Below are 13,368 nucleotides of genomic sequence, written 5' to 3' on the forward strand. Positions count from 1 at the left end.
AGTGTATTAGTGGTGTAGTAGCACTAGTTGTAGTGTATTAGTGGTGTAGTAGCACTAGTTGTAGTGTATTAGTGGTGTAGTAGCACTAGTTGTAGTGTATTAGTGGTGTAGTAGCACTAGTTGTAGTGTATTAGTGGTGTAGTAGCACTAGTTGTAGTGTATTAGTGGTGTAGTAGCAGTAGTTGTAGTGTATTAGTGATGTAGTAGCACTAGTTGTAGTGTATTAGTGGTGTAGTAGCAGTAGTAGTAGTGGTGGTATTGAAGTAGTATTTGTAGAAGTGGTGCATTAGTGATGCAGTAGTAGTAGTATTGTAGTAGTACTAGCAGTAGAAGTAGTGTATTAGTGGTGTAGTAGTAGTGGTAGTGTAGCAAAAGTTTAGTAGCTGTGTATTAGTAGCAGTGTATTCGTTATGTGTTGTGTAGTAGTAGTAGTGTAGCAGTAGTAGTATTGTAGTAGTGGTGGTGTAGTAGTAGTAGTATTGGTGTAGTAGTTGTAGTAGTGTATATGTGATGTAGTAGTAGTAGTGGTGTAGTAGTATTATTGTAGTAGTAGTGTAGCAGTAGTTAAGTAGTGGTTTAGTAGAAATAGTGTTGTAGTAGTAGAAGTAGTAGTAGTAGTAGAAGAAAAGTATTGGTGGTGTAGTAGTTGAGTAGCAGTAGTTTAGTAGTAGTGTATTAGTGGTGTAGCAAAAGTATTGTAGTGGTAGTAGTAGTAGTAGTAGTAGTGTAGTGGTACTGTAGCAGTAGTTTAGTAGTGTATTAGTAATGTAGCAGTAGTTTAGTAGTGTTGTAGTAGTGTATTAGTAATGTAGCAGTAGTGGTGTATTAGTGATGTAGTAGTACTGTAGCAGTAGTGTACTAGTGGTGTAGCAGAGGTATCGTAGCAGTAGTTTAGTAGTAGTGTATTAGTACTGTAGCAGTAGTTTAGTAGTAGTGTATTAGTACTGTAGCAGTAGTTTAGTAGTAGTGGTGGTAGTTTAGTAGTAGTGTATTAATGTAGCAGTAGTTTAGTAGTAGTGTATTAGTACTGTAGCAGTAGTTAGTAGTAGCAGTAGTAGTGTATTAGTATTGTAGCAGTAGTTTAGTAGTAGTGTATTAGTACTGTAGCAGTAGTTTAGTAGTAGTGTATTAGTACTGTGTAGTTTAGTAGTAATTAGTACTGTGCAGTAGTTTAGTAGTAGTGTATTAGTACTGTAGTGTTTAGTTGGTGTATTAGTGGTGGCAGTAGTTTAGTAGTAGTGTATTAGTACTGTAGCAGTAGTTTAGTAGTGTGTATTAGTATTGTAGCAGTAGTTTGTAGTGGTGCAGCAGTATTGTAGTAATGTGGCAGTAGTTTAGTAGTGTTGTAGTAGTGTATTAGTGATGTGTAGTACTGTAGCAGTAGTTTAGTAGTGTTGTAGTGATGTAGTAGTACTGTAACAGTAGTGTATTAGTATTGTAGCAGTAGTTTAGTAGTGGTGCAGCAGTATTGTAGGTGCAGTAGTTTAGTAGTGTTGTAGTAGTGTATTAGTGATGTAGTAGTACTGTAGCAGTAGTTTAGTAATAGTGTAGCAGTAGTATTGTAGTATTACTGTAGCAGTAGTTTAGTAGTGTTGTAGTAGTGATGTAGTAGTACTGTAGCAGTAGTTTAGTAATAGTGTAGCAGTAGTATTGTAGTAGTGTATTGGTGGTGTAGCAGTAGTTTAGTATTGATGTAGTAGTAGTTTAGTAGTGGTACAGCAGTATTGTAGTAATGTAGCAGTAGTTTAGTAGTAGTGTATTATTATTGTAGCAGTAGTTTAGTAGTAGTGTATTAGTGATGTGTAGTAGTACTGTAGCAGTAGTTTAGTAGTAGTGTAGTAGTATTGTGGCAGTAGTTTAGTAGTAGTGTAGTAGTACTGTAGCAGTAGTTTAGTAGTAGTGTATTAGTACTGTAGCAGTAGTTTAGTAGTAGTGTATTGTACTGTAGCAGTAGTTTAGTAGTAGTGTATTAGTACTGTAGCAGTAGTTTAGTAGTAGTGTATTAGTATTGTAGCAGTAGTTTAGTAGTGGTGCAGCAGTATTGTAGTAATGTAGCAGTAGTTTAGTAGTGTTGTAGTAGTGATGTAGTAGTACTGTAAGTAGTTTAGTAGTGTTGTAGTAGTGTATTGTGATGTAGTAGTACTGTAGCAGTAGTTTAGTAATAGTGTAGCAGTAGTATTGTAGTAGTACTGTAGCGGTAGTTTAGTAGTGTTGTAGTAGTGATGTAGTAGTACTGTGGCAGTAGTTTAGTAATAGTGTAGCAGTAGTATTGTAGTAGTGTATTGGTGGTGTAGCAGTAGTTTAGTATTGATGTAGTAGTAGTTTAGTATTAATGTAGTAGTAGTTTAGTATTGATGTAGTAGTAGTTTAGTAGTGGTACAGCAGTATTGTAGTAATGTAGCAGTAGTTTAGTAGTAGTGTATTAGTACTGCAGTAGTTTAGTAGTAGTGTATTAGTACTGTAGCAGTAGTTTAGTAGTAGTGTATTAGTAATGTGGCAGTAGTTTAGTAGTAGTGTATTAGTACTGTAGCAGTAGTTTAGTAGTAGTGTGTTAGTACTGTAGCAGTAGTTTAGTAGTAGTGTATTAGTATTGTAGCAGTAGTTTAGTAGTGGTGCAGCAGTATTGTAGTAATGTAGCAGTAGTTTAGTAGTGTTGTAGTAGTGTATTAGTGATGTAGTAGTACTGTAGCAGTAGTTTAGTAGTGTTGTAGTGATGTAGTAGTACTGTAACAGTAGTGTATTAGTATTGTAGCAGTAGTTTAGTAGTGGTGCAGCAGTATTGTAGTAATGTAGCAGTAGTTTAGTAGTGTTGTAGTAGTGTATTAGTGATGTAGTAGTACTGTAGCAGTAGTTTAGTAATAGTGTAGCAGTAGTATTGTAGTATTACTGTAGCAGTAGTTTAGTAGTGTTGTAGTAGTGATGTAGTAGTACTGTAGCAGTAGTTTAGTAATAGTGTAGCAGTAGTATTGTAGTAGTGTATTGGTGGTGTAGCAGTAGTTTAGTATTGATGTAGTAGTAGTTTAGTAGTGGTACAGCAGTATTGTAGTAATGTAGCAGTAGTTTAGTAGTAGTGTATTATTATTGTAGCAGTAGTTTAGTAGTAGTGTATTAGTGATGTAGTAGTACTGTAGCAGTAGTTTAGTAGTAGTGTAGTAGTATTGTAGCAGTAGTTTAGTAGTAGTGTAGTAGTACTGTAGCAGTAGTTTAGTAGTAGTGTATTAGTACTGTAGCAGTAGTTTAGTAGTAGTGTATTAGTACTGTAGCAGTAGTTTAGTAGTAGTGTATTAGTACTGTAGCAGTAGTTTAGTAGTAGTGTATTAGTATTGTAGCAGTAGTTTAGTAGTGGTGCAGCAGTATTGTAGTAATGTAGCAGTAGTTTAGTAGTGTTGTAGTAGTGATGTAGTAGTACTGTAGCAGTAGTTTAGTAGTGTTGTAGTAGTGTATTAGTGATGTAGTAGTACTGTAGCAGTAGTTTAGTAATAGTGTAGCAGTAGTATTGTAGTAGTACTGTAGCAGTAGTTTAGTAGTGTTGTAGTAGTGATGTAGTAGTACTGTAGCAGTAGTTTAGTAATAGTGTAGCAGTAGTATTGTAGTAGTGTATTGGTGGTGTAGCAGTAGTTTAGTATTGATGTAGTAGTAGTTTAGTATTAATGTAGTAGTAGTTTAGTATTGATGTAGTAGTAGTTTAGTAGTGGTACAGCAGTATTGTAGTAATGTAGCAGTAGTTTAGTAGTAGTGTATTAGTACTGTAGCAGTAGTTTAGTAGTAGTGTATTAGTACTGTAGCAGTAGTTTAGTAGTAGTGTATTAGTAATGTAGCAGTAGTTTAGTAGTAGTGTATTATTATTGTAGCAGTAGTTTAGTAGTAGTGTAGTAGTACTGTAGCAGTAGTTTAGTAGTAGTGTATTAGTACTGTAGCAGTAGTTTAGTAGTAGTGTATTAGTACTGTAGCAGTAGTTTAGTAGTAGTGTATTAGTACTGTAGCAGTAGTTTAGTAGTAGTGTATTAGTATTGTAGCAGTAGTGTAGTAGTGATGTAGTAGTACTGTAGCAGTAGTTTAGTAGTAGTGTATTAGTGATGTAGTAGTACTGTAGCAGTAGTTTAGTAGTAGTGTATTAGTGATGTAGTAGTACTGTAGCAGTAGTTTAGTAGTAGTGTAGTAGTATTGTAGCAGTAGTTTAGTAGTAGTGTAGTAGTACTGTAGCAGTAGTTTAGTAGTAGTGTATTAGTATTGTAGCAGTAGTGTATTAGTGATGTAGTAGTACTGTAGCAGTAGTTTAGTAGTAGTGTATTAGTACTGTAGCAGTAGTTTAGTAGTAGTGTATTAGTATTGTAGCAGTAGTTTAGTAGTAGTGTATTAGTACTGTAGCAGTAGTTTAGTAGTAGTGTATTAGTACTGTAGCAGTAGTTTAGTAGTAGTGTATTAGTACTGTAGCAGTAGTTTAGTAGTAGTGTATTAGTACTGTAGCAGTAGTTTAGTAGTAGTGTATTAGTATTGTAGTAGTAGTGTATTAGTGATGTAGTAGTACTGTAGCAGTAGTTTAGTAGTAGTGTATTAGTACTGTAGCAGTAGTTTAGTAGTAGTGTATTAGTACTGTAGCAGTAGTTTAGTAGTAGTGTAGTAGTGGTGTTGTAGCAGTAGTTTTGTAGTAGTGTAGTAGTATTGTAGCAGTAGTTTAGTAGTAGTGTATTAGTACTGTAGCAGTAGTTTAGTAGTAGTGTATTAGTGATGTAGTAGTACTGTAGCAGTAGTTTAGTAGTAGTGTATTAGTACTGTAGCAGTAGTTTAGTAGTAGTGTATTAGTACTGTAGCAGTAGTTTAGTAGTAGTGTATTAGTATTGTAGCAGTAGTTTAGTAGTAGTGTATTAGTACTGTAGCAGTAGTTTAGTAGTAGTGTATTAGTACTGTAGCAGTAGTTTAGTAGTAGTGTATTAGTACTGTAGCAGTAGTTTAGTAGTAGTGTAGTAGTACTGTAGCAGTAGTTTAGTAGTGTTGTAGTAGTGTATTAGTACTGTAGCAGTAGTTTAGTAGTAGTGTATTAGTACTGTAGCAGTAGTTTAGTAGTAGTGTATTAGTACTGTAGCAGTAGTTTAGTAGTGGTGCAGCAGTATTGTAGTAATGTAGCAGTAGTTTAGTAGTGTTGTAGTAGTGATGTAGTAGTACTGTAGCAGTAGTTTAGTAGTGTTGTAGTAGTGTATTAGTGATGTAGTAGTACTGTAGCAGTAGTTTAATAGTAGTGTAGCAGTAGTGATGTAGTAGTACTGTAGCAGTAGTTTAGTAGTAGTGTAGCAGTAGTATTGTAGTAGTGTATTGGTGGTGTAGCAGTAGTTTAGTATTGGTGTAGTAGTAGATGTATTGTAGTAGTAGTAGTAGTAGTAGTAGTAGTAGTGTTGTTGTTGTAACATAAGTAATGTCTTGGTGTAGTAGTAGTAGTAGTGTATTAGTGATGTAGTAGTAGCAGTAGTTTAGTCGTAGTGTATTAGTGGTGTAGCAGTGGTATTGTAGTAGCAGTAGTAGTATATTGGTGGTGTAGTATTAGTAGCAGTGTATTAGTGGTGTAGTAGTAGTAGTAGTAGTAGTAGCAGTGTAGCAGTAGTTTAGTAGTGTTGTAGTAGTGTATTAGTAATGTAGCAGTAGTGGTGTAGTAGTACTGTAGCAGTAGTGTACTAGTGGTGTAGCAGAGATCGTAGTAGTAGTGTATAAAGTGATGTAGTAGTACTGTAGCAGTAGTTTAGTAGTAGTGTATTAGTACTGTAGCAGTAGTTTAGTAGTAGTGTATTAGTACTGTAGCAGTAGTTTAGTAGTAGTGTATTGGTATAGTACTGTAGCAGTAGTTTAGTAGTAGTGTATTAGTACTGTAGCATAGTGTATTGTATTAGTACTGTAGTAGTTTAGTAGTAGTGTATTAGTACTGTAATGGTTTAGTAGTAGTGTATTAGTATTGTAGCAGTAGTTTAGTAGTGGTGCAGCAGTATTGTAGTAATGTAGCAGTAGTTTAGTAGTGTTGTAGTAGTGTATTAGTGATGTAGTAGTACTGTAGCAGTAGTTTAGTAATAGTGTAGCAGTAGTATTGTAGTAGTGTATTGGTGGTGTAGCAGTAGTTTAGTATTAATGTAGCAGTAGTTTAGTATTAATGTAGTAGTAGTTTAGTAGTGGTACAGCAGTATTGTAGTAATGTAGCAGTAGTTTAGTAGTAGTGTATTATTATTGTAGCAGTAGTTTAGTAGTAGTGTATTAGTGATGTAGTAGTACTGTAGCAGTAGTTTAGTAGTAGTGTAGTAGTACTGTAGCAGTAGTTTAGTAGTAGTGTAGTAGTACTGTAGCAGTAGTTTAGTAGTAGTGTATTAGTATTGTAGCAGTAGTTTAGTAGTAGTGTATTAGTACTGTAGCAGTAGTTTAGTAGTAGTGTATTAGTATTGTAGCAGTAGTTTAGTAGTAGTGTATTAGTACTGTAGCAGTAGTTTAGTAGTAGTGTATTAGTACTGTAGCAGTAGTTTAGTACTGTAGCAGTAGTTTAGTAGTGTTGTAGTAGTGTATTAGTGATGTAGTAGTACTGTAGCAGTAGTTTAGTAGTAGTGTAGCAGTAGTATTGTAGTAGTGTATTGGTGGTGTAGCAGTAGTTTAGTATTGGTGTAGTAGTAGATGTATTGTAGTAGTAGTAGTAGTAGTAGTGTTGTTGTAACATAAGTAATGTCTTGGTGTAGTAGTAGTAGTAGTGTATTAGTGATGTAGTAGTAGCAGTAGTTTAGTCGTAGTGTATTAGTGGTGTAGCAGTGGTATTGTAGTAGCAGTAGTAGTATATTGGTGGTGTAGTATTAGTAGCAGTGTATTAGTGGTGTAGTAGTAGTAGTAGTAGTAGTAGCAGTGTAGCAGTAGTTTAGTAGTGTTGTAGTAGTGTATTAGTAATGTAGCAGTAGTGGTGTAGTAGTACTGTAGCAGTAGTGTACTAGTGGTGTAGCAGAGGTATCGTAGTAGTAGTGTATTAGTGATGTAGTAGTACTGTAGCAGTAGTTTAGTAGTAGTGTATTAGTACTGTAGCAGTAGTTTAGTAGTAGTGTATTAGTACTGTAGCAGTAGTTTAGTAGTAGTGTATTAGTACTGTAGCAGTAGTTTAGTAGTAGTGTATTAGTACTGTAGCAGTAGTTTAGTAGTAGTGTATTAGTACTGTAGCAGTAGTTTAGTAGTAGTGTATTAGTACTGTAGCAGTAGTTTAGTAGTAGTGTAGTAGTACTGTAGCAGTAGTTTAGTAGTGGTGCAGCAGTATTGTAGTAATGTAGCAGTAGTTTAGTAGTGTTGTAGTAGTGTATTAGTGATGTAGTAGTACTGTAGCAGTAGTTTAGTAGTAGTGTATTAGTACTGTAGCAGTAGTTTAGTAGTAGTGTATTATTATTGTAGCAGTAGTTTAGTAGTAGTGTATTAGTACTGTAGCAGTAGTTTAGTAGTAGTGTATTAGTACTGTAGTAGTACTGTAGCAGTAGTTTAGTAGTAGTGTATTAGTACTGTAGCAGTAGTTTAGTAGTAGTGTATTAGTATTGTAGCAGTAGTTTAGTAGTAGTGTAGTAGTATTGTAGCAGTAGTTTAGTAGTAGTGCAGCAGTATTGTAGTAATGTAGCAGTAGTTTAGTAGTGTTGTAGTAGTGATGTAGTAGTACTGTAGCAGTAGTTTAGTAGTGTTGTAGTAGTGTATTAGTGATGTAGTAGTACTGTAGCAGTAGTTTAGTAATAGTGTAGCAGTAGTATTGTAGTAGTGTATTGGTGGTGTAGCAGTAGTTTAGTATTAATGTAGCAGTAGTTTAGTATTGATGTAGTAGTAGTTTAGTAGTGGTGTATTAGTACTGTAGCAGTAGTTTAGTAGTAGTGTATTATTATTGTAGCAGTAGTTTAGTAGTAGTGTATTAGTGATGTAGTAGTACTGTAGCAGTAGTTTAGTAGTAGTGTAGTAGTATTGTAGCAGTAGTTTAGTAGTAGTGTAGTAGTACTGTAGCAGTAGTTTAGTAGTAGTGTATTAGTACTGTAGCAGTAGTTTAGTAGTAGTGTAGTAGTACTGTAGTAGTAGTGTATTAGTGATGTAGTAGTACTGTAGCAGTAGTTTAGTAGTAGTGTAGTAGTACTGTAGCAGTAGTTTAGTAGTAGTGTATTAGTATTGTAGCAGTAGTTTAGTAGTAGTGTATTAGTATTGTAGCAGTAGTTTAGTAGTAGTGTATTAGTACTGTAGCAGTAGTTTAGTAGTAGTGTAGTAGTATTGTAGCAGTAGTTTAGTAGTAGTGTATTAGTACTGTAGCAGTAGTTTAGTAGTAGTGTATTAGTACTGTAGCAGTAGTTTAGTAGTAGTGTATTAGTACTGTAGCAGTAGTTTAGTAGTAGTGTATTAGTACTGTAGCAGTAGTTTAGTAGTAGTGTATTAGTACTGTAGCAGTAGTTTAGTAGTAGTGTATTAGTACTGTAGCAGTAGTTTAGTAGTAGTGTATTAGTACTGTAGCAGTAGTTTAGTAGTAGTGTATTAGTACTGTAGCAGTAGTTTAGTAGTAGTGTATTAGTATTGTAGCAGTAGTTTAGTAGTGGTGCAGCAGTATTGTAGTAATGTAGCAGTAGTTTAGTAGTGTTGTAGTAGTGATGTAGTAGTACTGTAGCAGTAGTTTAGTAGTGTTGTAGTAGTGTATTAGTGATGTAGTAGTACTGTAGCAGTAGTTTAATAGTAGTGTAGCAGTAGTGATGTAGTAGTACTGTAGCAGTAGTTTAGTAGTAGTGTAGCAGTAGTATTGTAGTAGTGTATTGGTGGTGTAGCAGTAGTTTAGTATTGGTGTAGTAGTAGATGTATTGTAGTAGTAGTAGTAGTAGTAGTAGTAGTGTTGTTGTAACATAAGTAATGTCTTGGTGTAGTAGTAGTAGTAGTGATGTAGTAGTAGCAGTAGTTTAGTCGTAGTGTATTAGTGGTGTAGCAGTGGTATTGTAGTAGCAGTAGTAGTATATTGGTGGTGTAGTATTAGTAGCAGTGTATTAGTGGTGTAGTAGTAGTAGTAGTAGTAGTAGCAGTGTAGCAGTAGTTTAGTCGTAGTGTATTAGTGGTGTAGCAGTAGTATTGTAGCAGTAGTTTAGTAGAGGGTATTTGTGGTGTAGTAGTAGTAATATAGTAGTAGTGGTGGTGTAGTAGTAGTGTTACCTGCCAGGATGGATTTGTGTGCCTTGAACTCCTGCCCCCCCACATAGAGGGAACAGTCAGTGAAGCGGGAACACTGCCAGAGGTTCCCCAGGTCGTCGGACAGCTGGCACTCTGGTACCTTCAGCATGTTCATGTTGGACTGGCCAGAGATGTTCACAGAGTCCTGCACCACACTCACCTGTTATATAACATACAATACATGATCAATACTAAATCATGCTGGGCTGGCCAGAGATGTACACAGAGTCCTGAACCACATTCACCTTTTAATTGAATTTGTTTTATTTCACCTTTATTTTAACCAGGTAGGCCAGTTGAGAACAAGTTCTCATTTATAACTGCGACCTGGCCAAGATAAAGCAAAGCAGTGTGACACATACAACAACACTGAGTTACACATAAACAAACGTACACACTATAACACAATAGAACAATCTATGTACAGTGTGTGAGGATGGTAAGGCAATAAATAGGCCATAGTAGCGAAGTAATTACAGTTTAGCAGATTAACACTGGAGTGATAGATGAGCAGATGATGGTGTGTAAAGTAGTGATACTTGTGTGCAAAAGAGCAGCAAAGTTGATAAAACAATATGGGGATGAGGTAGGTAGATTGGATTACACCTACGCAAATTAAACAACACATTGTAAACCAAATAGAAAAGCATATTGTAACCCAACAAATTACCTTTCCGAAATTCTTAATTAATGAGGAGAGATATTCCATCATCAATTTGAATGTCATTTGTTTATGAAATTGCCATTTTCACTGAAAATGTTAGACCTGGCTGCAAACCTTGTCAGGCAAACTGGCAATTATTCCTAGCTGTATTCAGAAAAAAAATGCAAATTCATTGGACACTTCATTTAATTGTCCCTCAAAAGAGACATTTCAGAAAACACTTCAGCTGTGTTCGAATACTAATATTAACCTCACTATTTGCGACGTGAATTGAGTATATAGTAGGCTTATTGGTTATAGCATGGATATAGTTAGTATGCCAAAAGCTCCTGGATGTCGTACGACATTTACATTTGCCTGGATGTCGTCCTACAGTGGACACTAGTTCCGTGCTTTTCTTTTAGGACCCATAATGCAATTCTTCAGAAAGTGGGCGTGGCTTCAATGTTTTCAGATTTGAAGAAAATGGCGGAAAATATGTAGCCGAAGTCCGACTTGAGTGGATACAAATTCATTGCTTTAACTAATTATGACAAATGTTAAGAAAATGTTGAGCAATGGAATGAAGTAATTACTTTTCAAATAAGTTACGTTAAACTTTATGTTGGCTACGCTGTTCTTACGAACCACATACAGTGGGGCAAAAAAGTATTTAGTTAGCCACCAATTGTGCAAGTTCTCCCACTTAAAAAGATGAGAGAGGCCTGTAATTTTCATCATAGGTACACTTCAACTATGACAGACAAAATTAGGAAAAATATCCAGAAAATCATATTGTAGGATTTTTAATGAATTTATTTGCAAATTGCCCCGTTCTGTGCAACTGGGTCCTGGACTTCCTGACGGGCTGCCCCCAGGTGGTGAGGCTAGGAAACAACATCTCCACCACGCTGATCCTCAACACTGAGGCCCCACAAGGGTGCGTTCTCAGCACTCTCTTGTACTCCTTGTTCAACCATGATTACGTGGCCATGCACGCCTCCAACTCAATCATCAAGTTTGCAGACGACACTACAGTGGTAGGCTTGATGTTTCCACCCCCATGCTTCACAGTAGGTATGGTGTTCTTTGGATGCAACTCAGCATTCTTTGTCCTCCAAACACGACGAGTTGAGTTTTTACCAAAAAGTTATATTTTGGTTTCATCTGACCATATGACATTCTCCCAATCTTCTTCTGGATCATCCAAATGCTCTCTAGCAAACTTCAGACGGGCCTGGACATTAACTGGCTTAAGCAGGGGGACACGTCTGGCACTGCAGGATTTGAGTCCCTGGCGGCGTAGTGTGTTACTGATGGTAGGCTTTGTTACTTTGGTTCCTGCTCTCTGCAGGTCATTCACTAGGTCCCCCCGTGTGGTTCTGGGATTTTTGCTCACTGTTCTTGTGATCATTTTGACCCCACGGGGTGAGATCTTGCGTGGAGCCCCAGATCGAGGGAGATTATCAGTGGTCTTGTATGTCTTTCATTTCCTAATAATTGCTCCCACAGTTGATTTCTTCAAACCAAGCTGCTTACCTATTGCAGATTCAATCTTCCCAGCCTGGTACAGGTCTACAATTTTGTTTCTGGTGTCCTTTGACAGCTCTTTGGTCTTGGCCATAGTGGAGTTTGGAGTGTGACTGAGGTTGTGGACAGGTGTATTTTATACTGATAACAAGTTCAAACAGGTGCCATTAATACAGGTAACGAGTGGAGGACAGAGGAGCCTCTTAAAGAAGAAGTTACAGGTATGTGAGAGCCAGAAATCTTGCTTGTTTGTAGGTGACCAAATACTTATTTTCCACCATAATTTGCAAATAAATTAATTAAAATTCCTACAATGTGATTGTCTGGATTTTGTTGAAGTGTACCTATGAGGAAAATTACAGGCCTCTCTCATCTTTTTAAGTGGGAGAACTTGCACAATTGGTGGCTGACTAAATACTTTTTTGCCCCACTGTATATCCACAGTAAAACGAGTCCAATATCGACATAACCTGAAAGGCCGCTCAGCAAGGAAGAAGCCACTGCTCCAAAACCACCATAAAAAAGCCAGACTACGGTTTGCAACTGAATAAGGGGACAAAAATCGTACTTTTTGGAGAAGGTCTGAAGCAACAAAAATGTAACTATTTGGCCATAATGACCATCGTTATTTTTTTTATTTGACCTTTATTTCTACTTTTAATTTTTTTTTTTTACCTTTATTTCTCTCATTGAGATAATATCTCTTTTCCAAGAGAGACCTGGTCTAATAGCAGCAGGGGGAACAACGTGTCAGACAAAACAACTTACATACACTAACACAACATTAAACAAAACTTAGTGTATGTAAACTTCTGATCCACTGGAATTGTGATACAGTGAATTATAAGTGAAATAAATTGTCTGTAAACAATTGTTGGAAATTACTTGTGTCCTGCACAAAGTAGATGTCCTAACCGACTTGCCAAAACTGTAGTTTGTTAACCTCTTAACATTCTGTTAAAAATCGCGCAACATTTCAGCGCCCTGCTACTCATGCCAGGAATATAGTATATGCATTTGCTTAGTCTGTGTGGATAGAAAACACTCAGACGTTTATAAAACTGGTTAAATCACTGCTGTGGCTTTACCAGAACGGCATTTACATCGAAAAGCACAGGAAAAACTGATCACTGAAAATGGGAAAATATATCCATGCGCTACTTGAACCCATTGATAAAGGTGAACCACAATTAATTGACTGAGGTTGCAGTACCTACAGCTTCCACACGGTGTCTAGAGTCTTGTCATTTCCCTTCGAGTTTTTTCTTGGTCAAACACATGCAGGGCACCGTATCTCCTATGGTCTAGGACCGGATATTTTCGTTGAGTTTCTAGCCGGACATTTTTCCAGACGGACAGCTAATGATCTTTACATCGCCTCCTGATGAATTTTATCGCTTATTAACGTTTACTAATACCTAAAGTTGCATTACAAACGTATTTCGAAGTGTTTTGTGAAAGTTTATCGTCGACTTTTTGAATTTAAAAAAATGACGTTTTTTTTCGTTTATCACACAGTCTACATATAACGATATCTAGGCTTTATATGGACCGATTTAATTGAAATAAAGACCCAAATAGTGTTTATGGGACATCTAGGAGTGCCAACAAAGAAGATGGTGAAAGGTAATGAATGTTTTCTATTTTATTGTGCGGTTTGTGTAACGCCGAATTGCTAATTATTTTGTTTACGTCCCCTGTGGGTCTTTTTGGGTGTTACATGCTATCAGATAATAGCTTCTCATGCTTTCGCCGAAAAGCATTTTAAAAATCTGACTTGTTGCCTGGATTCACAACGAGTGTAGCTTTAATTCGATACCCTGCATGTGTATTTTAATGAACTTTTGAGTTTTAACTAATACTATTAGCATTTAGCGTAGCGCATTTGCATTTCCAGAGCTCTAGTTGGGACGCAAGCGTCCCGAGTAGAAGCAACAGGTTAACAAGACATTTGTGGAGTGGTTGAAAAATGAGTTTTAATGACTCCAACCTAAGTGAATGTAAACGTCCTACTTCAA

The 13,368-nt window shown here is 36.3% G+C and overlaps 1 protein-coding gene across 2 annotated transcripts in view; it reads right to left on the reverse strand.

Moving 5' to 3' along the window:
* LOC115126410 (speckle-type POZ protein-like A) overlaps positions 1 to 13,368 on the reverse strand; it is an 88,547-nt gene that overhangs the window by 28,423 nt on the left and 46,756 nt on the right. For both annotated transcript variants that reach the window (XM_065019807.1, XM_065019806.1), the window contains one exon: positions 9,160 to 9,337. In XM_065019807.1, the coding sequence (XP_064875879.1) occupies positions 9,160 to 9,337 (178 nt within the window). The remainder of the gene's footprint in view (positions 1 to 9,159; positions 9,338 to 13,368) is intronic.

The sequence above is a fragment of the Oncorhynchus nerka genome, linkage group LG1 (genome assembly GCF_034236695.1).
Source record: "Oncorhynchus nerka isolate Pitt River linkage group LG1, Oner_Uvic_2.0, whole genome shotgun sequence".
Lineage (NCBI taxonomy): Eukaryota > Metazoa > Chordata > Actinopteri > Salmoniformes > Salmonidae > Oncorhynchus > Oncorhynchus nerka.